The sequence below is a fragment of the Gossypium arboreum genome, chromosome 5 (assembly GCF_025698485.1).
Source record: "Gossypium arboreum isolate Shixiya-1 chromosome 5, ASM2569848v2, whole genome shotgun sequence".
NCBI classification, from domain to species: domain Eukaryota; kingdom Viridiplantae; phylum Streptophyta; class Magnoliopsida; order Malvales; family Malvaceae; genus Gossypium; species Gossypium arboreum.
Window position 1 is genome coordinate 12,961,542 of NC_069074.1, and position 25,151 is coordinate 12,986,692.

The following is a 25,151-nucleotide window of genomic DNA, read 5'->3' on the forward strand; positions in this document are numbered from 1 at the left end:
AAGAAGTCAATAAAATAATAGTATCAAAAAATTAGGCCATCTCACTCCCCACAATAAAAAAGCAAAGGCTAAATCCAATCACATGGCCAACCCAAATGGGCCTAATTTTTCAACAAATGATGCAGAATGAATATCCCAAAGCCTAATAAGGGGAAAACATAAGCTAGAGGAAACTTGCAAAATCTAGTGACAGCATCTTCTCTTCTTTCAACAACTTCACCACTGAATGCATAGAGGGTCGTCTCGTATGATCCTCATTCACGCACCACAGTGCCAGCATTATCATTGCATTCACTTATTCAGTATGTTGTTGCACATCTTCTCTCGTAAGGTCAAATATATCCGACAATCGTTTCTCCTGTCATTTCTTTTTTACCAGTTTAAGCAAACAAACATCCGAATCAGGTTGGCTGTAATCCAACACCATCCTCCCTGTGATTACTTCCAGCATAACAATCCCAAATCTGTAAATGTCAACTTTTACGGTGATTCTCGAGTGTTGCCACTCATGAGCCAAGTACCCCAATGTGCCTCTCATCTGGGTCACCACTTGGCTCTTATCTCTGTTAATCAACTTTGACAGCCCAAAATCAGATATTTTTGCATTGAAGCTATCGTCCAGGAGAATGTTTTGGGGCTTCACATCTAAATGAGCAATCCTTTGTCGGCAATCATCGTGAATATATGCTAAGCCCTTAGTTATATCTAGGAAAATCTTCTTCCTTGTTTTCTAATCAAGACAGAAGCTACTGTTTTCGTGGAAGATCCATTTGTCCAACGACCCTCTACTCATATATTCATAAACTAAAACCTTGTTGCGCTTATCAATACAAAAATTGATTAGCTTCACCAAGTTCACATGGTGTATGTTCCCAATGTTGTCCACTTCCGCTAGAAACTCATCGATACCTTGTCTGGTGTTTTCAAGCAGCTTTATTACAACCATTGTTCCATTCTTTAAAACCCCTTTATAAACCATTCCGAAGCCTCCTCCTATCCTTTCAGTAAACTTGGCTGTTGCAAAAGACAACTCATTGTAGGAAAAACTTGTTAGAGGTCCTGAGATAAGTGACTTAAGATGTTTCCGTTGTTTGCCTACACATTTCATCTTCTTCAACAGCATGAAGCATATAGCGACAAGAAAAGTCATGGTTAGCAGAAAGGAATATATAGCTAATGGGATTTTGTACCAAGAATGAGAGCGAATGATAGATGATCACCTAGAGGAACCATTAAACTTCCAAAAAGGAACCGTTATGTATGACGATAAATAATACCCATCTTTATGTGGATTTCCCATGATTAAGAGTATCTCAGTGTGGGAAAGTAAAGAACAATATCCGTTACCGCTTGACGTCATTTCCTGAGAAGCAAAGAAGGCAGCTTTGCAAGATGGATTGTGGTGACAGGCTTGCTTGCAACTTTTTTCAGTGTATAACTAACGACTAGATGCCAATATATTAAAGGTACTGAAATAGGCAAGACTCCTAAAATAAATCATTTCATAGTGAATTGTCATACCCTGAAATAATATTGGGGGGTTGATTTCTCGACAACAAAGATTAAGATACTGGTAATTTATCAGGGCAAAGCAGCCTTTGCCATTTGGTCCGATAGGACAACTGCAGGTACCCCATTTGCAAACCCCAAGTCTGCCACACCTGAGTGGAATCCAGCATTCGCCTGATTTATTCGCCCAATAGAAAATACTTCCCCATTGACCTTCAGGGTTGCACCCATATATCCTAAGACCCCCATCAGCATCCAATCTCAGGAACAAAATAGTTGTATATGTTGAGCTTGAATTCACAACATCGAGTTGCAGTTTTACCACTGTATCCTTTGATTGGTAATAAAATTCAATCCCTCCCATTGTGAACTGAACATATTTCAGAGAAAGATCCTCAGTCGCCTTTGGTATTGCAGAGAAAAGTTCATCTGCCCTAGGAGGTTCAATAGTTAGATATTAGGTTGGTTCTTCACCCACTAGGGATGCAACCATGCCATGAGAATTCAGAGAAAGGTAAAATAAGCTTTGATTGTCATGGATTGAAGTGGTTCTTGAAGTAATCTAGTGGTTTGCCCATAGTACTTGGCCTAATAGAAGAGTGTCAATAGGATACTGGGAAGATTCCCAAACGAGTGAGTTGGAAAATTTAGTAAATTAATAATAATGAGTTAAGTTTGAATTTAGAAATATTTTTCTTAAAAAGAATTATGTGAATTAAAAGAATTTATTAGGTCAAATGGGTCAAACAAGAGGTATCAAGACCTCAAATCTATAAACCGAGACATAAATATTTTTAGAAATATTTATGGAGTGTTATGAGTTAGTATTAAAGTTTCGTTAGGAAATTTTAATGTTTTGATAGTTAATTAATTAAAAAGAACTAAATTGTAAAAGGTGCAAAACTTGTAAAAGTGATTAAATAGATTAAGTGTCTAATAAGGAGGGATTTATAAAGCAATCAGACCCAAATTAAATGGTCTGGACGGTTTGGGGCATGAAATAAGTAAGAAAATAATGTGAAAAAGGGGTAAAATTGGAAATAACCTAAAATTCATTAGTTAAAAGGATTTAATTGAAAATAATTTTTTTATTCAGATAAAAATGCCATAGCAGACCTTCTAAGCTTTTTTTTTCATATTTTTGCACCATTTGAGTTCAATTATTTCTTTTTATTTGTAATTTTTATGTTTTTGTGACTTTTACAATTAGATCCACTTATTGAATTCATTAGTTTTTGATTCTATGGGTGAAATTGAAAGTTACCGTGGTTGAGTTCTGGAATTTTATAAGGAATAACCATGAATTTTAAGCTTTAATTTTGTTATTTGATGATTTTATTAAGTGATTTTAATAGAAATTGATTTTTAGGACTTAATTGTGAAAAAGATAAGAATTAGGATTTTGTACTGAAATTTTGAATACCAAAGGTTATGTAGTAGTTTAGAATGATGGAATAAAGTGTTTATTGAGAAAGATTAGCTCAATTGATGGGTTAATTGATTAGGAACTAAATTGTAAAAATAGTAAAATTTAGGTTAAAAGTGTAATTTCAAAAATTTAAAAGGCATAAATTTTGAAATGAATTAGGATTGAATTAGATGCTAATGAATGAAAAATTTTACATTATAGGTCGAGAATTCGAAGACAAACGAGGAAAAGAGAAAATTTCCAATTAGCCCCTGATTTCCTACAACTTCTACAAATTGGCCAGGTAAGTTCATATGGCTAAATTTGTATGTTCAATTGTTAATTTAGGATCGATAAAATAGTTACAATTAATATTTGTATTATTGAATTATGATAAATAAACGATGTGAAAATCGAATTGAAAGTTCAAATTAAGGGAAACGCAGGATTGAATACGTTCATTCAGTGATTAGTGATGAATTGACGGTTAAGACCATGGTTAAACCATGGCAAAGGGTGAAGTGCAAGACCATAGCAAACTATGGCATAGTGTGAAAGACCATAACCAGGTTATGGCACAGTGAAAGTGTGTAACGCCCCTAACCCGAATCCGTCACCGGAAAAGAGTTACGGAGCATTACCGAATTACCGATTCATTTATCAGATTTTTCATTAATCCGATATCTTTTCTTTTCCACGTTCAAGTCTCGTATTCAAGTCATCCGGATCTTTATAAAGAAATTTGATCGTCGTTTTCATTTATTTCATGTTAAAATACATTCAGCTAATGCTCTAAACAAAATTATCATTTTACCCCTAAACTTTTAATTAATGACGATTTCATCCTAAGGTTAAAATAAAATAAAATTGTTGCAATTTAATCCTTATTTCCAGCCGTTATTCTCACACAAATTGATAACAACCTATGAATTCTATAAAATGTCATAATTTTCCATAATTTCAACACTTTTCAATTTAATCCTTAAAACATGTTTTTCCCTGATCTTGAGCTAAATTAATAATTTCATTCAATTTTGTAATTTAAATAATAAAATAATCCATTTCATGCAAATTGGTCATTTTTAACTTTTTTTTACAAAATTGCCCATACAATTTTACTTTTATTCAATTTAGTCCATGAGCCTAAAACATACAAATTAGCCATGCTAGCTGAATATTCATACATATTTTCCTCCTCCTCCTCTCCATTCCACATCCTTAATTTATATAACATGCAACAAGTAACATTATCAATAATTTCACTATTTACTTATGTATATTCAAAACTGTCCATTTGCGTCATAGTCACTAAATTATTTATATCTTAAGCTACAGAACTAGAAATTAAGATCCGCTAATTTTCCCTAAAACTAGACTTACTTATCTAATTACCAGAAAATTTTTAGAATTTTTGGTTTAGCCAATAAGTACAGTTTATTCTTTAAAGTTGCCCTGTTCTCGCTGTCCTACGCTTCCGAACCTTCTTCACTAAGAATTAATTATCTCATCGCATTTAGATTCAGATGATGTTCCTGCTATTTCTATTGAAAATAGACTCTTTAAGGATTTTAAACATATAAATTTAATCCCTTAATTATTTTTCTCCAATTTTTTTATGATTTTCCAAAGTCAGAACAAGGGAACCCGAAATCATTCTGATATTGTCTCACAAAACTTATTATATCTCATGATTTACAATTCCATTGCTTACACCGTTTCTTCTGTAAGAAACTAGACTCAATAAGCTTTAATTTCATATTTTATTCATCCTCTAATTATATTTCTAAAATTTTTGGAGATTTTTCAAAATTAGACTATTGCTGCTGTCCAAAACTGTTTTAGTGCAAAATGTTAATTTTCATTTTGCCCCAAATTTCACAGTTCATACAATTCAGTCCTTACTTAATTAACCCCTCAATTAAACTAATTTTCTCAATTAATACTTTTCCTAGACATTATAAGTTATTTCATAACTATTGAAATTCAGAATTTCCACATAAAACTCTAACTTCAAACTCTTTTACAATTTAGGTCCCAAACATTCACTTTCTATTCAATTCTTTCAATAAAATCAGCATATAAACAATTTAAAGCTCTAATTCTATGTCAAATCATCATATTCTTCCAGCACATATTCATAGAAACTTTCAATTTCTTTCATAGAATCAAGAACTAATGAATTCAACAAATGGACATAGTTGTAAAAGTCACAAAAACACAAAAATTTCAAGAAATAATCAAGAATTGAACTTACTTGCAGTAAAAATATGAAAAACCAGCTTAAGGGAACTCTTCCATGGTGTTTTTGCTGATGAGAATGCAGAAAAATAAAGAGAAATCTAGATATTTCCACTTTAGTCCTAGCTTTATTAAGTAAATTTTGTAATTTTCCAATTTTGCCCTTAATTCCCCTTATTTTCTTGGTGATTTCATGCTCTTGCCATCCAGCCCAAATAGAACTTGGGTCTATTTTCCCTTTAAACCCTCTTTCTTTTATCATTTAAGCTATTTAATCATTTCCCACAATTTTGCATTTGATACAATTTAGTCCTTTTTGTTCAATTAGCTATCAGTATTTTAAAATTTCTTGACGAAACTTTAATACTAACTTATTAACACTCCATAAATATTTATAAAAATATTCATGGCTCGATTTAAAATTCCCGAGGTCTCGATACCTCGTTTTCAATTTTAATTATTTTAATATATATTTTTTTAGTACATTTCATTATTTCAAAATTTTTCCTAACTTCACATTTAACTTATACTCACTAAATTAATAATATTTCCTACTCATTTGTCGGATTTAGTGATCTCGAATCACCGTTCGACACCACCGAAAATTAGGTCATACAACTCTCCCCTTTAGGGATTTTCGTCCCCGAAAATCTTACCGTAAGAAGTTGCTTTCAACACTCGAAAAACACCTTTACTAACTTCTCGTAATCACAATTTGATTTAACCTCGAATATCTTTTTCCATTCACCTTTGAACTCTAGAACACAATGTTGGAACATACTGTCAAAATTCTAAATTACCCTCTCAGGATACATATACTCAGCTGATCTGTCAAATGAAAACTCTGTACCTACTGAAATGATCATACAGATCTTTCTTTGTCAAATGAACAACCATAAACTAAATAACATTTTCCTTTCCGATGTTAATGACAATCCCAATTCGAAATCTATAGTCATTCTATCTCATAACACACTAGTATTATCATTGACTACAATAATCCTAAATGTTCTTAATGTTAGGTTTACTTGCTAACAAATAGACATCGGAACATGAACTCAAAGATATTATGTAACGCTCGTGCAATCACTAGTACATCTAACTCACAAGAAGATAATAAAGATCTTGATAATTTCTCAAAGAAAGCCGGAAGAAAAACACTGCATCGACTCGGACTTCCATCATAATGAGATAATATATTTCCGCATGTATAAAACAAAATCATAATCAGTAGAAACATAAGAATAGTCTCACATAAATTTTTACCATTAACTTCATTTCCAACATATTAAAATAGAATTCCAAGAAGATGAAGAAATGACGATCATAAACCGACCAGACCAATAGGGCTTTCGTCTAACATCATAATTAACTAGCATTCTCAAAACATCAGAACTCCACCAGAGACTGAACAACCACACACATATCTCTAAGGATAAAAGAATATATAGAATACCCAGAAAAGATGATCATATTCGTTTCAACTGTAACTATCACACACAGATATCTTTACTACTCAATTATCATTTTTTTTTACTAATTCTGTCATCATGAACCCCGCATCATTCCATTCACTAACGAAAACCAATTCGGGAAAATTTCAGCAAACACATACTTCAGACATCGTATCTGAATAAGTCGACTAGCCGAGGTTAACTTTTTCTTTAACCGTGACATTACGTAATCTGAATGATCTTTAGAATAATTTGATATCTTTTTTTTTAAACTGTATTCACTTGTCAAACTATTTTCAACTCTGTCTGCATTATTAATTATTCCATTACTGTACTCATTAGTTTCACATTTGTGAACTTATTTAACATTTTTTTTTTGTAAATTTTCATTATAAAATACTACATTGGTAAGAGGGTGAGGTCGTAAAGCCTCTAACTGAGTTCTCATAAATACACACATATAACTTAGCGTTTATCATCAACATCATATCATCACAATTACATAATTCACTTCAAGTAAATTAACATACATGATTATGTTACACGAACTTTTCAATTATCCATTTCAAACTAGTATACTTAAACATACATTCCATGAATTTTGAGTAAATTTACTCATAGCATTTACTTAACCAAACAAGTCAGACACATAATATCATATGAATGCCACACAAACATAGATAAGTTTATCACAATATAAACTTTCATTTCATTCATGTTTCATCATTTCTCAACTTTTGATTATCTCATTTCGTACATTGTCACATACATATCATGAACTTCTATTTTTACATTTCTAAGTTCTTTCTCATCATAAACACATTTCAAATATCTCAATATCACTAAGTCATACTTCTCTTACCATATACATAATTTAAATTTAACATTAAATAATAAATAATTTGAATTATAGTAATACAATCGTACGTTGAGTATGTTTGTACTCAGTGGTATTACCATAATTCAAATTATAAATACTATAATAAATAATAGACATCAAACATGTAACAATATAAGTCATATGTGTTAATTATGCTTTAATTTCATATCTCAACAATAGTCTTTCATCAAATGGCATCATATATTATCTATATTATCTTTAATCAATACATGAACCTTTGGTTCAAGCTTTCAATCTCATATCTCTATTTCAATTCACAATTCACATTTCTTTTCATAATTCCACTTTTCACACTTTCAATAGTTTAATCGATCAAATTCATTCGATTTTCTCATTTCATTTACTCAACCCTATTAACATAACTCGGACTCGCATGTATACACGGATCCAACCAAACACACCAAGAAGGCACATTGTGCCTAAAACGGTACATAGTACCGATCGAATCGACACATAAGTGCCTGAAACGACACACGAGGTGCCTGCTGCGACACACAAGGTGCCTGAAATACGACACATAAAGTGCCTGATCAGTAAAGCTGACAAATCCCGTACAATTCCAATTCCTATGGCATGCCAATTATATCGGACTAGTCCGACAAATTAATAGGGAATTCAATTCTCATTTCAATTTCACTTAATATTCATATTTACCCCTATTAACAAGACTCGAACTTTGGCGGATACACGAATTCCATCCAAACACACCAAAATGTCCAACCAAAACACACCAGTATAATCCTCCAAAACACACCAGTATAATCCTCCAAAACACACCAGTATCATATAATCCTCCCAAACACACTAGAATAATATAATCCATCCAAAACACACCAGAATAGCACAAAGTGCCTTTTCGGATAAATCCGAAGGATATAAACATCAGCATATCCAAATCTCATCTCCAAATCCCTTTTCAAAATCCTATGGCATGCCAACTATATCCGACTCAGTCCGGTACAGTTAATAGGTTATTCAATTCACTTTCCAGTTTCCAATCAATACACATTTCAATTAATCACATATTCATATCAATTTCATCACATTCCCAATCAATAAAATTTTCAAATATAACATATATCCAAAATTCTATTTCCACATCAATCACATATATCCATACAAATTTAATTCAATATTGATACTTACCTTAAAATTTTTCTTACTATACACAAAGTTAAATATAACATTTATTCATACCTTTATGAGTTCTGACTCATCATAATCTACTTTTGCTCATATATTTGAGTATCGCTTTCAACATTATCGTAATTAGCTCGATTGGGAAAGTATCTCTATCTTTAAGTAAAATAAATCTCATCAGAGCTGGAAGATATTAAATTATCTTATCACAAGTTATATAATGGCATGTATTTCTAGACTTCACATATGCTACGTTCGGTCCGAGAACCGACTAAACCTTAGCTCTGATACCAATAAATGTAACGCCCCTAACCCGAATCTGTCACCGGAAAAGAGTTACGGAGCATTATCGGATTACCGATTCATTTATCAGATATTTCATTAATCCGATATCTTTTCTTTTCCACGTTCAAGTCTCGTATTCAAGTTATCCGGATCTTTATAAAGAAATTTGATCGTCGTTTTCATTTATTTCATGTTATAATACATTCAGCTAATGCTCTAAACAAAATTATCATTTTACCCCTAAACTTTTAATTAATGACGATTTCATCCTTAGGTTAAAATAAAATAAAATTATTGCAATTTAATCATTATTTCCAGCCGTTATTCTCACACAAATTGATAACAACCTATGAATTCTATAAAATGTCAGAATTTTTCATAATTTCAACACTTTTTAATTTTAATTATTTTAATATATATATTTAGTACATTTCACTATTTCAAAATTTTTCCTAACTTCACATTTAACTTATACTCACTAAATTAATGATATTTCCTACTCATTTGTCGGATTTAGTGATCTCGAATCACTGTTCCGACACCACTGAAAATTAGGTTGTTACAAAGTGAACGTAAGACCATGATTAAATCATGGCAGTTATATGTGTGTGCAAGAGTAAGACCATAGTTAAGCTATGGAAAATGTGATAAAGTGTGCAATCATGGCTAGGCCATGATAATATGTGTGCAAGACAAAAGTGAATTGGGCATCAAGCTAACAATGTACTCAATTCTGTAAGACGTTCCCTAATTTCAGAAGTGTTGGTATGTGTTATATGAATTTAAGTGTTGGAATTTAGTTATATATTGGTATTGAGCTCAATCAAGTGAATTCATCGTTTAAAATTGTGTATGATAGGGTACATTAATGAAAAACTTACTATTTGAATTTATATTGTATTTTGGTGAGATTTATGTTTTAAGCTTATGAGTTTACTAAGGTTTCATAAGCTTATTTTTGTGTGTTAATGTTCTGTGTAGATTGACTAAAGTTCGGAGGATTGGATCATCACATTAGGCCACACTATCCAGATTTCACTAATAGATTTTGTATTTCTATTCAAGGTTTATATGACATGTATAGGATGGAATGAAAAGAAAGTAAGCTTGAAATATGTTTATGAATGACTATCATACATATATATTAGTTTGTGTGTTTGTATTTATTAGTATATAAAGGTGGTTAATGAATGAAATAACATATTAAGTTTATGTAAATAGGTAGTGCAGCTATAGATTTGAATTGGTTGTTGATTTTGAGTATATTGGTAGATGAAAGCATTGTATGCAAGTTGTATGTGTAGAAGGGTAAGGAAAGTGGCCTTAAAATGACCTATTTTCGTCACACGGGTAGACACACAGGCATTGTCTTGACTGTGTGTGACACATAGCTTGGCATATGGGCATGTGTTTTGGCCGTGTGTCTCCTGCACCTTAAAAATGAGAAACAAAATGCTCAAAAATGAGCATACGAGTAGAGACACGGGCATGTGTCTCAGCCGTGTGGGTGACACGGCCTTGGACACGGGTGTGTTACATGGCTATGTGCAAACTGCGCCTAATTTATGAAAATTAAATTAACCACAAGGCCTAGGACATGGGCGTGTGACTTAGCCGTATGACTTCAATTTCTTCATGCCTTATAAGTCAGAGTTTTACACGGGTTAGGGACACGGGCATGTGTGACCACATGGGCGTGTGAGCCCTATATATAAGAAAATTTTTGAAATTTCTAAAAAAATTCTTGGAGATTTTAATTTAGTTTTGATTAAATTCTAATGTGCATATTAGGCCTCGAGGGCCTATATAAGAGTTAATATGGTTGAAGTTAGTTATGAATATTATTTTGATTCGATTTATTTATAATTAATCTGTAAATTTTCGGTAATACTCTGTAACTCTATTCCGGTTACGGATACGGGTTAGAGGAGTTACAGGTCGAGTGTCATTAAAGAGTATCATAATACTGTGTTCATCAATGCTCATATCAACAATAGAGGTACCAGATGAATGAGTTGACCAAATTTCCTTGCCATGTTCATCCATCAAAGACAACTCTCCACCTTGGGTGAATTTGAGTGTAGCAATTTCTTTAACCAGCACGTTCCAATTTGCAGTCCAAACCACCTGGGGACGTTCCTTTAAATTAACTTCACCATTGAGCATATCCACGAACATAATTGACAAGTCACAGTAATCTTTGTAAGGGCAATTGCAAACAAAGCCGAATCCAAATCCATAGTTGCCAAATATACTATTTTGAGTTGTTTCGGCTTGAAAAGTATAAAGTGAGCCAGGGAGCCATCCGTGAGCTTTATTTTTTAAGGAAAGGATTGATTGTTGTTTGTCCAAGTTGTTCGATTTCCTACAGAAAAATAAAGAGTTGAGTCCGACAGAAAAGCTACTAACAAACTCAGATAAAGGCTTAAGATAAGCATTGATTGTATCAAGCTAACATAGGTCATAATTTAGGTTGTAGAAGCAAGAATGGTTAGGTGTTGGCTACCAAAAGAACACAAGATTTATATATGACCATCATTCACTTGTTCTTACTGCTACAACCGGTAAATTTTTTGTTCTTTCCTCGTCAAGAATGCATTCAAACATATATAAATCATCGTTAACCTGAAGTCATACATACATTTTAGTTCTTTCGACAACATGAAAATTTACAAAGTCACATGTATGTTCTCCAATGTGTTCAATTCTCAAACGCATTCGGCTATTGTGTTTCGGCACTGGTTGTCCTAAAGATTTGGATATCACAAAAGTTACCTCTACTTTACGAATAACACAACCAAAGACACCCTTTGAAATTCATGTATAGAACGGAGATATCCTGTCGGTCAAATATGTTGGCGAACAACTAGGCTTCTTCTATCAGAGCTTCCTAAATCCCAAAAAAAAATTGTGCTTTTCTGCTTTGGAACTTAGTTTATCTTTGTCCAATGCTATACATATTTGCCAATCATAGTTTAATTTATTTACATCAATTCCAACAATGCAAAAGTACTTTAGCACGTTGGATTTTGGATCTTGCTGATCAGATGGAAATGTGGTTTTCAATCTTGGGAGCTGTTGCAAGCTTGGGTTCTTGCAACTATTTTTCAAGAAAAACTAACACTATCCAAGAAAATTACCAGAAGAAAATGGTGGAATTTCGGTTGAACAATTAAGAAAATGCATATTATTCACTAATATATATATTTCTCCTAGAAAACTATAACATTTACATAGAGGAAGGTAAAGTATACTACCAGTCTTCACATTTCCAATAGTCTCTTTTAAGAGCAGCAAAATGCTTGCAAAAAAAGTTCAAAAACTTCATTAACAAGCCTCAACAGGATTAGAATTGAAGCTGAACCAAGTTGAATTCCACTTCTTGATTATAGAACAGAAATGAATTTTTATCATATGCAATGGGAAAATATAAAGCCATACATTGAAAAAAAATTATATCTCCTACTACGACGTCGGTCCATTACTCTTTTGAGCCTTTTAAGCATATCTTGTTTAGTGAATATTCTACCAGGGGAGCTTAAAGAGGCACTTCTTTAAACTGAGGGAGACCAAATTCCACTCTTCTCATAATCAAAGTTGAATTCAGACACATCGAGGAACTTCTCGAGAAGGCGATCGAAAACAAATTTAGGAACCACTTGAAGCTTAACAGGAGATGAATGAGGCAAATTAGAAGATGAATATGAAAAGATTTGAAAGTTTGAAATTGATAAAAAATATAACTCAGTACAAAATAAAACAATACAACTCAGTACAAAATAAACTTTGAAAAGATAACAATAAGATAATGATAATTAAAACAAGCCTGGGATTGGTGAGAAGAAGGAGACAACATTTTTAAAGGGCTAGAATTTGGGGGGAAAGAAGTGGGAACCTTGATAAAGATAGTCCTGGGTGGCATAACTAAAGGCTTTATATTACTGGGGTTTGAATTCGGTGGATCTTGGACTAGTTTTGGCTAAGCAATATTGCGAGGCATGAAAAGCTTATAATGAATATTTACGATTTTGTTTGGTATGTATGGATAAAGGGCTATGTTCTTTGAGTGTACCATTCTTGTGTTGTTCGTTGGAAGTCCATCATTGCTAAAGCAAAGATGGTTTCGAGAATTTGATTTGAAACATGAAAGATGGGAGTGTAGTACAATCTACTATATCCAAGAAATCTATTGACAAATATCATCAAGATAAAGAACATGGGACAACAATTTTGGACTTTTGGAACTGAATTATTTCTGCCCATATCATGCTTGTAGTGACGACATGGGAAGATTCTATTGTTGTAAAAGCTAAAGTCTAATTTGAAAACCAAAAAGCTGCATTCAGTAATTTCCATTTTTATCGTCTTCTGAGCTTGTGGAGCTCCTAGTTTACGTTATACTAGAAACAACATATTTCTCATGCAGTTACAATTTGAAAGTAGAAAGCAGTAGGGCCAGCCATTTGCCCTTTTCTATGGCTTTGGGCATGTTCGTAGGCGGCAATAATTTCAACTCATTGGATGCTGAGTAACTTTTCAAGTAGGCCTCAATGGTTTGAACTTAGTGGAGAGCAAAGAACACTGTCCTTAGTAACACTTTCAGCTTTGAATTTGGAGACCCATTTTTTCCCACTTCCTTTCACTCAAGTGTTCAAACCATTTCTCTTAAAACGAAACTCCCGTCTAAAAGCAATTTATCAGCCAATAATTAGATTAAACGAATTTGAATAAAACCCTTCAAACTTTGCTTTTCTTTTTTTTGGATGGCTATTAATGGGGCCAGTTGTGAATCAAGATTACACTGTAGGGAAGAATGTTATAACAATTGTAACAATCCTATACCCGGTCCAATCATACAAACCCAATATAAGACCATTACATTTGATACCAAAACGGTTATGGCTAGATACTGTTTAATTAAAACATTTGTACATAGTATTTTAACTTACTAACCATATTTGCAAACATACTTATAATTTTACTAATTCATTTCATATATACCAAAATACTTCAAGTAACTCAAAGTAGATAGAATTTCCAGAGTTTACATATTAGTCCTTAATACATGGGAACACATTTAGATTGTCTATGTACATGTCATTTTAATTCAAAATATGGTACCTACTTTTGAAGCTCTTGAGGATATACTGAGATAAGAGATCTTTTAACCCAACTCTACCACTTCTAGTCTAATTGTACCTACGCGTTAAGCCAGTGAAGGCTTAGTAAGCATTACAAGAATAAATAGGTAAATACATCCTAATAAAATATTTTAAACCTATTCCATTAATACATATTTACACACATATAAGTTTCTTTAGCTATGCCTTATATTAATAAAATTTAATTTATCTTTTTGTAAGTTATAAAACTTACCTTAACACATTGATGATTCGCTTTTGTTCACAACTCATATTCTTAGCCCAAAGTAGACTTTATAGAACACACCAGATATGCGGAACAAATACAAAGGTGCATTATTATGCACTAATGAACAGAGAGCACTAAAGTACTATACAGAGAGCACGAATGTGCTAAACGGAGAGCACTAATGTGTTAATAATTAGAGAGCACTAACGTGCTAATAATCAGAGAACGCGCTAAGGTTCCTTAATGGCATGCCACTAATATCCTAGTAGTTCTAAATTCTGTCTACTTGGGCACTAAAACTAAATTTCATACATTTAAATACTTTACATAGATATTTTGAAAAAGACTTCTCATTTCTCCATCATTACAAGTTAGTGCACATTTCACAATTCACAAATATTACACCTTTTTCACATATATACTTTTGTCACAACATTATTACTTAATGTTTAAACAATATATCATCATATATTGTCCATCTATAATTTTCTTTACAAATTTTATAATTCCATAATCTATTTTTCTATTTACAAATTTAAATATATATTTTACATTTTTATTTATAAGTATTTTATACTACAATATAAGTATTTAAATAAAATAATTTAAAAATCTTGTAGTACTTACAACAAAAGGTTGAGATAATGTATTCCTTCACTCATTAGCCTTCTCTTTCCTTTTTCTTCAATTAAGTCCTCTCATTTCTTTTATTTCTCTTCAATTTCATATAAAACATATAACATTTATATGTTAGAAAAAAAAACAATCAAATGACTTTCCTATACTATTTAATAAAAAAACATGTATGATATAATAATTTCATCATTTCTTACCTTAGCTCACATTTCAATTTAATCCATTAATCAAAACTAACTTTATTTTATTTGAACTAATTTTATATTTTCATTCAAATCCCACTTTAGACTAATTTCAACTTTTAAATTTTACCATAAACCCTAATTTCAAAATTCTCTCAAGTTAGTCCCTCTTAATTAAAAACCTATAATTTATTTTACCATTCAATCCTTTTCTCAATTCTAACTTAAAACCCTATCAATTCAAACTCTAATATTTCAATTTATTCAACATGAACAACATCTACAAATCTATTAACTTTCAAAATTTCAATATAAATCAAGTAGTATTTTGTTCTAGGATTCTAAAAACATCAAAATCATAAGAAAATGGATTAAATTGACTTATCACTTGAACTTGAAACCTTTAAAACCCTAATTTCCCTTTTTCTTTTCTTTCTTTCTTTTTTTCTCCTTTCTTTCCCTGTTTTCGTTTCAATTCTATTTCTTTGTTCTTTGTTTCTTTTGTTATGTTTTATTTTATTTTATGTTTTATTTTAATAATGTATTATAATAATAATAATTTAATAATAAAATAATGTTTACTTATATAATAAGTAAATAAGTAATTATTACTAATTTATGTATTTTACTATTATCATACATTTGGCATTTATGGTCTAATTCCTAATTTAGTCTCTTAAATTTCTTCTAGTCTATAATTAAAGTTTTACACTATATTCAATCTAGTCCATATACCTAATTAACCTTAATTCAAGCTAATTCACCTAGCCAAAACTTAATTAACCACACAACTAATCTTCATAAATATTTTTAATAAATATTTACAAATTTATTTTTCAAAATAAAAATCCAAAAATACACTTTTAATAACTATAAATTTCGAGTCATTACTATAATATTTATAAGTTGGGGGCAGTGGCCAGCTACCTGTCACGAAACCAATAATTAACTAGGGACCAATTCCAGAAATTTTGGTAACCGTATTGAAGAAAACGTTGAACCGAGTCTCGATTAAAACCAGCGGTTCGACATTTGGCGTTCCTTTATGTCAAATCATCACTGTAGGACAAGACTTTTTACTAGCGTAAATTAAGTTGATCCAAAATCAGAAGCCTAACACAGTGTATTCCTAGGCTTTATAACCGAACTGATTGCTATTTTAGCTGGTTGAGGCCCAAGTAAAGCTCCTGACCTGCAAAGTGGAAAGAGCCTGAGTTTAGGGATGAGTATGGGCCATGAACTGGGTCGAAAGCATGGTCAGGACTCCTAGCCTACCCATTCCACCAGGATCAATATAAATCTTAAATTTAACTTATTTATTTAGGTTAAGATATGGTTCATGTCCTTTAGATTTTTATAATTTTAAAATTTTTATTTTTAATTTTTGAATTTAAAATTTAAGTTAAATTGTTAATAACATTGTTAATATTCTTCTATTAAATTTATTAGAGTGACGTTTGAAATTAAAAAAAATAATAATAATGTAATAAAAGAATTACGTTATAATAGACTTGAATTTACTTTATAAATTTTAACAGTATTAATAACTGAGCTTTTAATTTTAAATCTAAAAATTAAGATGAAAGAAGCTCTTAAAATAAAAATAGGCCTAAATTTTAAATGTATGAATAATAGAAAGACTAAAAGCATCTTTTAACCTTTTATTTATTATATTATTTAATTGAATTAAAAATGATTTTTTTATATGTATCACTTTGGCTACAACTATTAAAATGTTTTTGGACAAACAATGAGAAAAAAAAAAAAAAGGGAAGGTCATTACCTAAAAGAAATAAATGGAGAGTGAGGAAAAATAATGGAAATTCAAAACATGATTAGTTGATAGTGCTGGTAATCATAAAAGCTCACGTTGGAGCTAATCGCATTAACCTTCCAACATTACCTGTCATTTTCTCCTCCAATTACACCACTCTATATGTAAGTCACTGTTTTTACTTTTTTGGTACAGCAGGTTTTTAAAATTTTATAACTGAATTAATTAAAAATAGAAAAAATAATTATAAAATGTCATCATTCCATTTACTAATTAAATATGCTTTAAATATAAACATATTGAGCTTAATTAAACCTCAACGTTCTTTACATTTTGCAACAGCCATCAACAACCAACAACCAACACCCAACCCCGTTTATACACAAACCAAAACACAACAAACATCTCACCATCACCATTGAAGTCACTTCAATTTGAAGCTTCCACTTTCTACTTTCTTTCTGCATAATAAAACGACCAAAAACTGCAACAATTCCTGTCCTGTAATTACCTACCATCTTTATTCCAACTCTAACATACCTCCAAACTCCACACCAGTACTCCTTTTTAACCGCTAAAAACACCCGTAATATTACATCATTGCAATGTTAGTGCCACCTTACCTTTTAATTCAATTGTAATATTTTATAAAGGATGTGTTTTCATATTTGTATATGAAATATAAAAAAAATACATACACAATATTTGATTCCTAAGACATTATAATTTTCTTTTTCATCTTTATAATTTCAATCAAAACCATACTTAATTTATTTATAATTTTGTTACATAAAATTATATCATAATATAGTAATTATATTAATAGTTTATATATATTTTTTGATACTTGTGATTTTATTATCCAAGTAAGCATAATTCTGTTACTGAAAACAGACATTTGTACATCTTATCACTCTACAACTTTACAATAAAACTATATAGATTAATTCCCAAATCAATGCATAACTGTTTCTTCCATGCACAATTAATAGTTTATATTTATATGATAAAATAAACTTTATTTTTATATATTAATATTGCAAAATTATTAATAAATTAAATTTATATTAACATTTAACATGTAAAAGTAAAGAATAAAACCAAGATAATCTGTCTCCAACTCTAAAAAAGTACCAAATCCCGCTTCCTCTAATTTTCACTCTGGAGTCCAACTTCTCACAGACAGCAGTCTTTTACATTGGAAAATATTTAAAAAGAATTTTTTTTTCTTTTTCTTTTTTTGTAGTGAGAGATCTTAAAGTTGAAACGAACCCTTTTTTACACGCTGTTTCTCTTTCTCTCATATTCATCACTCGAAGCAAAGTAAAAGGGAAAGTAAAAGGAGGGTTTTGAGGAGAGTGAAAGATGGCTGGTTACAGGGCAGAGGATGACTACGACTTCCTTTTCAAGGTGGTGCTGATCGGTGATTCGGGAGTAGGCAAGTCTAACCTTCTCTCAAGGTTCACCAGGAACGAGTTTAGCCTCGAGTCCAAGTCCACTATTGGCGTTGAGTTCGCTACTCGTAGCTTGAATGTTGATGGTAAGGTCATCAAGGCTCAGATTTGGGACACTGCTGGTCAAGAAAGGTCTCACTTTTCCTATTTCCTTGTCTTCCTTTCTTGTTTTTTTATTTTATTATTATTATCTTGGACCTGGGTATGTTACTTCTCTGCTTGTTTGCGAAGAAAGGTGAGCAAAAATATAAAGGGAATTGTGTCCCTTTGGCTGCTTGGGGAAAGAAAGCAACTCTGGTTCTGCAAGAGTTCGATTTGATCTGAATTGGGGTTCTCCAAATATCTCTTTTTTATCTGTGTATTAGAAATAGGAAGGGTCTTGCTCTTGCATATCTAGATCTGTGAGCAGCATGTGCTTAAATGGTGTTGTGGTTGCTTGCTTTTTTACAAATCTATTATTTAGATTTAGTTTGTTTTCTTACTACTAATATGCTTGGGTTGCGAATAGATCGAACATAGATTTGAAGTCAGGATCAGCAGATCTAAAGTTTCTTCATCTTGTAATCTTGTTGCATGAGTTGTTTGTATTCCTTAGTAGTTGTTATTAATGGCTTTGACAATGAGCAAGACGCCGAGTGGTCACGGTTTGCAACAATATGCTTGTTTCCTGCTATAAACCATGATTTCGATGTCATTGTAGAGTGACAATCGCACTATGATAATCCAGTTTACTCAGTCGAAGTACTGTAATAAGTTGGGTGTAGAATTACTTGCCTGCTGGCTAATTTTTCTCATATGTAGCCATTGCTTACGTGTATCGAGAAATTGTGAATCTAGTTTACCATCCAATCTTGTTTGATATTCGGGTTGTGACAGGGAATTGTAGGTAGTTTGTGGTAAATTGGTAATGGAAGAAATGTTTTGAACTAGTAAACAGATGTTAGTTTGTTAGCGAGACCTTTTTAGTCATTGTCTGGTATGATTGTTCAGGATTTTAAGAGGGAAATATTATTGCTTAAGTAAATAGTTTTTTCTTTTACTCTTCTGGGCTGGAAAAGTGGGTACTTACTGTTTCATATGGTTTCTTTTGTTGCACTGCGGAATTGCTACTATTTATCACTCGAATATAAGGGACTTGTAGCTTGTTTTATTTGAGTAACATTGTAGTTGAACACCTAAATATTATAATTTGGGTGGATATGCTTTGCTGAACAACATTGATTTGTCAGTTGTTTTGTTGATTTTTATCTTATGAATATGAAATGTTTTCAATACAAAAAGTCCCCTGGATCCTACAGCTAGAGCATGCTCCTCATTGTCCGCATATCTTGTTCTATTAGGGTATAAGGCTACTAAGTTGTCATATGTTTTGTAATGTGATTCATTCATTTTGGATATGAAAATGCAAGTTATTGGCATCATCCTTGGATTAGCAGGAAGAAAGGGGAAGGAGGATGTGATAATAAACCCAGAGGAACCATAAAACCATCGATTTAGCAAAATTTTGGGCTGTGATATATAATGTCTGTATATAGTTTTTGGATTTGGATAAAGATTGAAGGAATTGCTTCTACATCATTGATGAGCTGCACTACCTTAGTTTTAGAATCATGGTCAACAGATGCATGATTGACCCTTGGTTTCGAGGGATGATGGGTATAGAGTGTAATTAGGGTTGATGAGGTTGTTAAGTGGCTGGATAGTTCTCTTGTTTAAAACCTGCTTCTTTTGTACTCGAAAGATCTGACTTTCTTGTAGAAGTTTTTGTTTTGTTTTCTGAACTCCTCTTCACACACTGTCAGGTACCGTGCCATCACAAGTGCCTATTACCGAGGAGCTGTTGGTGCGCTACTTGTGTACGATGTGACCCGACACTCCACGTTTGAAAATGTGGAGAGGTGGTTAAGAGAGTTGAGGGATCACACGGATCCCAACATCGTGGTCATGCTCATAGGCAACAAATCAGATCTCCGACACCTTGTGGCTGTCCCAACTGAGGATGCAAAATCCTTTGCGGAGAAAGAATCCCTCTACTTCATGGAAACTTCAGCCCTGGAAGCAACAAACGTGGAAAACGCATTTGCAGAAGTGCTGACACAGATCTATCACATAGTAAGCAAGAAGGCAATGGAGACAAGTGATGAAGGGGCTGCTTCAGCTGTTCCATCCAAGGGGGAGAAAATTGATGTCGGTAAAGACGTGTCTGCAATAAAGAAAGGGGGTTGCTGCTCGAGCTAAGGGATGAAGAAGATGTTAAAATCTGCAGTCTCTGATTGTTTTAAGGGATGCAGGCATGGATGGGGATTTCTTTGTAAACCTTGGGTTCTGTAAAATTTTTCTCAAAAAGGTACCCTACAGTAGGATATGGGTGGACTGGAGATTGATTTAATTTACATAAAAAAAAAAAAAAATTCACAATGGCTGTTAATTTGAGTAGACAAGAGGCATGTGAGGAACAGGGTTTTACATCATTGAATTTAAATAACTACTTAGATGGTAATTTATTTGTGATCTGGTTGGTGAAATTTGAAGGCACCCCCACGTGTTTTTAATTTTATCATATTAATTTGTAATTTAATTATTCATTACATATAAAATACCTTAAAAGTTATTGGAACCGGAATAGATTAGCTGGTTGGTCCATCAATCCGAAATGGGTACTGAACCGCTTTTGATTTGAGAATCAGAACCTGTTTAATTGGTTGGGAAAAAGCTAATAGGATTGGATTTATTGAATTTCTTGGGTTATTAATAAAAGTTTGGCCCAATAATCTTCTTTTAGCCCAATTGTCAAACTGAAGGAAAAAAACTACCACCATGAATCAGAATAAATGAAGCCAAATTTATAAATTAAAATTAGGTTAATGTGTAATTTTATCACTATACTTTAAATAGAATTATCTTTATATTTTAGTTTTTTATACCTGCCATTATACATTTAAAATAAAGGTAAATTTACCCCTCTATATTGAGTCTTGCCATTGACTGAATTTTAAAACTAAAGTTTAATTTTTATTAAATTTTATAATTTAAGTTAAGTTTAATAAAAATATTTTATTTAAATATTTTAAAATAATTAATTAACATAATATAAAATATTAATAAAATTTTTATTTATAAAAATGAAGTAAAATATTATTTTTATGTTTTTAAAAATTTTCAAAGTCAAATCAAATATTTGAAATGATATTTTTCCAATTTTTATTTAAAAATCAAAGTTGGTGGAAAAATTAATTAAAATTCAAAATTGTGGCTAATTTCAATCCCATAAAAGTTGAGTGGTAAATTTATGTATAATGACTAACATCAACCAAGATAAAATATAATAACAAATTTCAATATCCACTTATAGTATGATGAAAAATTTAGACAGTAACTCGTTAAAATTATTGCATACATGAAAAATCTTAAATTTTTATTAGATAAATTATTCGAAAATAATCATCATAAAATAAAATATTTGAATACTAATATAATATTTCACTTTACATTTGGTTTTATTAAAATAGAAGTCAAATAAGCCACTAATCATATCAATTAAAATGTAAAAAAGTATATGAATGTTGGTTATTGTTTGCTAATCCATACAACTATAGATAAAAAGAAGATCTTGAGGTTCCATGTTTTAGCATCTGTCATGAACTTTTTTCTGGGCTGATGGGATGTTGGGCTCTTTTAAAGGTGTAAGCTCGGTCCGTCTTATTACAAACCTAAATGTTTTTCCTTCTCTTCCCAATATGTTGATTGTGAATTTAAGGGTTGGAAATTGGCATTAATTCAATTACATGTTCGCTCAGATTGAAATTTTCTAGGGAAAAAAAAAAAACGAGTATGGAGATGGGAATGGGATGGTTAGATTAGGATGTTGAGGCTTCGATTTTGCTGCGGCTATCTCTGTTTCTTTGCTAGACGTCACAAGGCAGAAAGCTTTTCCTCAGATTGTTCATTGAGAATTACTATAAAAGCTACTTGCTAGAATTGCAAGAACATAAAGAAAGGAAATTTTGGTAATCCATGGTTAAAATTTGTCAATACACTCTTTTTTTAGTTTCTTTCTTAGCTAATTTAATTGTTTTATGTGATTTATTGGAAGAACAATGATGCTTAGTTGGGGACATGTAACGTAGTAGTGTCTCGGTTAGTTATATTGATTTTCTTTTTCTTATCCTACGCTCCTCCTCCTTGGGGATCGAATGTACCATTCATGTTCTAAATTGCTTTCTCGATATTTGTTTTCCCCCTATTATTATGAGAGTGGATATGTATCATTCCCAATCATATCTCCCTTGCATGGATGTAAGTATTATATGCTTCTTTTGATTGCATTTGTTCTCTTTGTAGTTAATTGAGTTAATTATTATCTAATTCTGTTTTTTAATCTGAAGTCCAACTGATATTTGGTCTAAAATTGACTATTTCGCCACCAAACTCGCAACATATATATATTCAAGAACCTAAATAACTTGCTTTAATTAGTCATCCGTTTGAGGATGAATGTTATACAGAAATTCAATTTTATTTCATGCGATTCATGTAACTGGTTCTAAAATCTAAAGGTAAAATGAGAGCCCACGAATTGTCAAGAAATGGGCTAACTTTGTTAGTCGATTCACTATTATCCAAATAGCATCCTTTGTCTTTGAAGAAATTGATAATTCAATCGCGAAATCCATGGCTACTTGCTCCCATTTCTGTAACACCCCTTATCCGTACCCGAGGCCGGGATAAGGTACAAGGCGTTACTGGACAAACATACAAACATTAAACTAAAATACGGGCCATAAAATTTCATTCATATTTCAAAACGTTCATTCACTTACACATAGTCCTTTATTTGAGTCTACGAAGCCCAAAACATACTTTAGAAAGGGTTCGGGACTAAACCGAGAACTTAAGAAAATCTTGAAAATTTCATGCTTTAAGGCTCCACACGCCCGTGTCCCAAAGTCGTGTTCCATACACGGCTGAGACACATGGTCGTGTCTCTGCCTGTGTGGAATATACCTTGGCTATTTTCCAAGCTTTGGTCAACCTCAATCTCTTCTCAATCTCTTACACACTTATACAAAATCAAAAGCATATAACATGGTATTCATTTAATGATTAAATATTCTCAATTAAACCACAAACATAACATTTGTATGTCATCATACATGTGTCTCTCATACTCATTTTACCTTGTTTATTATAGTACCACTTATACATTTATACCAAGATTATCATCTTACACAATATCTTCAGCTTAATCATCAAGCATTCATATTTAAAACTAGATCATATCTTTATAAAATACCACAATTCAGATACGCAAAATAACATGTTTGCCTAAAACATTTCAATTCAACTCCATACCCAACAAGCATTACATTGAGACTAGTCATATATATATATATATATATATATATATATATATGTCATGATACATATCATTCTCTTTCTGTTTTCTTATAAACACATATCATTTATTTCATTATATCAATATTTCATATACCATAGTTTCCATGTATTCCACATATATTTATTTTCCTCCTCCTCCTCTCCATTCCACATCCTTAATGTATATAGCATTCTTGTAAGTACGATTTCACAATTTACTAATAAATGCTCACATCAAACTGTCCACACGAGTCATAGTCACTTACTTATTTATAATTTGAGCTACAGAGCTCCAAATTAAGATCCGTAAATTTCCCCTAAAACTAGACTCACATATATTTCCTCCATAAAATTTTCATAATTTTTGGTTTAGCCAATTAGTACAGTTTATTCATTAAAATTTCTCCTGTTTCACTTTCTGACAGTTCTGACCTCTCTTCACTAAAAATTAATTATCTCACAAGATGAACTCGAGATAATGTTCTTGTTGATTTATCTTGAAAATAGACTCATTAGGGATTTTAAAAATATAAGTTTAAGCCTCTAATTATTTTTATCCAAAATTTTGTGATTTTCCAAAGTCAGAATAGGGGATCACGTAATCATTCTAAACCAGTCTCACAGAAACATAAATATCTCAAAATATAGAACTTCTTTTCTTTCTCTGTTTCTTTTATATGAAAATAGACTCACTAAGCTTTAATTTGATATCTCATTCAGTCTCTGATTCAATTTCTACTATTTTTTGTGATTTTTCAAAATCACATCACTGCTACTGTCCAAAACAGTTTTATGCTAATTCACTCTTTCACACTTTCTTTGTATTAACCTCATTTTATCATACATATCACAAATCATTTTCGCCACATTTCATACATCACAAGTATAGGCCCATGATCACAAGGTCACCATAAAATCATCCTCATGTATAACTTACTTGTTTATAACCTCACCACATCCTGGTCACTTAATGAACACATCATTCACATAATCAAGTTCCTGCACTTATTCATCACAAAACTCACAAAGCAATACATAGAGAGTCTCCCGTTGAACAATTCGGATCAATCCTCGATACTTGGTGGTTTCAGCACATAGCTCCACCCATCATATAGTTTGGCTTTCTTGTACACATGGTGAACACTCAGTACCACCCATGTGACCTAGCCAATTTATCTCGTAGCTCTCTTGTCTACATGGTGTCCTTCACCTGGAACCACGCATGCGACCTAGCTACATATATCCCGTAGCTCTCTTGTCTACATGGTGTACACATAGTATCACCCATGCGACCTAGCTACATCATAATGTCTTGTAGCTCTCTTGTACACATGATGTGCACTCAGCACCATACATGTGACCTAGCTACATACTATCTCAGATCATCCAATCTTTCGAAGGTTCAACCGGATTTCTCTCTTTTC

The 25,151-nt window shown here is 31.9% G+C and overlaps 2 protein-coding genes across 2 annotated transcripts; one reads left to right on the top strand and one right to left on the bottom strand.

The window, feature by feature from the left end:
• Positions 1-361: 361 nt before the first annotated feature.
• Positions 362-1,150, bottom strand: LOC108451257 (G-type lectin S-receptor-like serine/threonine-protein kinase SD2-5). Its single transcript, XM_017748967.1, has 2 exons — positions 812-1,150; positions 362-730 (listed from the first exon to the last, which is right to left on the bottom strand). The coding sequence occupies exons 1-2, from the start codon at positions 1,148-1,150 to the stop codon at positions 362-364; spliced, it is 708 nt and encodes a 235-aa protein (XP_017604456.1).
• A 16,870-nt stretch (positions 1,151-18,020) lies between these two features.
• LOC108453729 (ras-related protein RABA1c) lies at positions 18,021-20,851 on the top strand. Its single transcript, XM_017752004.2, has 2 exons — positions 18,021-18,483; positions 20,154-20,851. The coding sequence occupies exons 1-2, from the start codon at positions 18,263-18,265 to the stop codon at positions 20,587-20,589; spliced, it is 657 nt and encodes a 218-aa protein (XP_017607493.1). The 5' UTR covers positions 18,021-18,262; the 3' UTR covers positions 20,590-20,851.
• The last annotated feature ends 4,300 nt before the right edge of the window (positions 20,852-25,151 follow it).

What these genes read in the sequence shown, in the direction of transcription:
- LOC108453729 (XM_017752004.2), top strand. Translation starts at nt 18,263, where the DNA reads ATGGCTGGTTACAGGGCAGAGGATGACTACGACTTCCTTTTCAAGGTG. An exon ending in GACACTGCTGGTCAAGAAAG is followed by an intron (nt 18,484 to 20,153) that starts GTCTCACTTTTC and finishes ACACACTGTCAG; the next exon opens with GTACCGTGCCATCACAAGTG.
- LOC108451257 (XM_017748967.1), bottom strand. Translation starts at nt 1,150, where the DNA reads ATGACTTTTCTTGTCGCTATATGCTTCATGCTGTTGAAGAAGATGAAA. An exon ending in GTATTGATAAGCGCAACAAG is followed by an intron (nt 731 to 811) that starts GTTTTAGTTTAT and finishes TGTCTTGATTAG; the next exon opens with AAAACAAGGAAGAAGATTTT.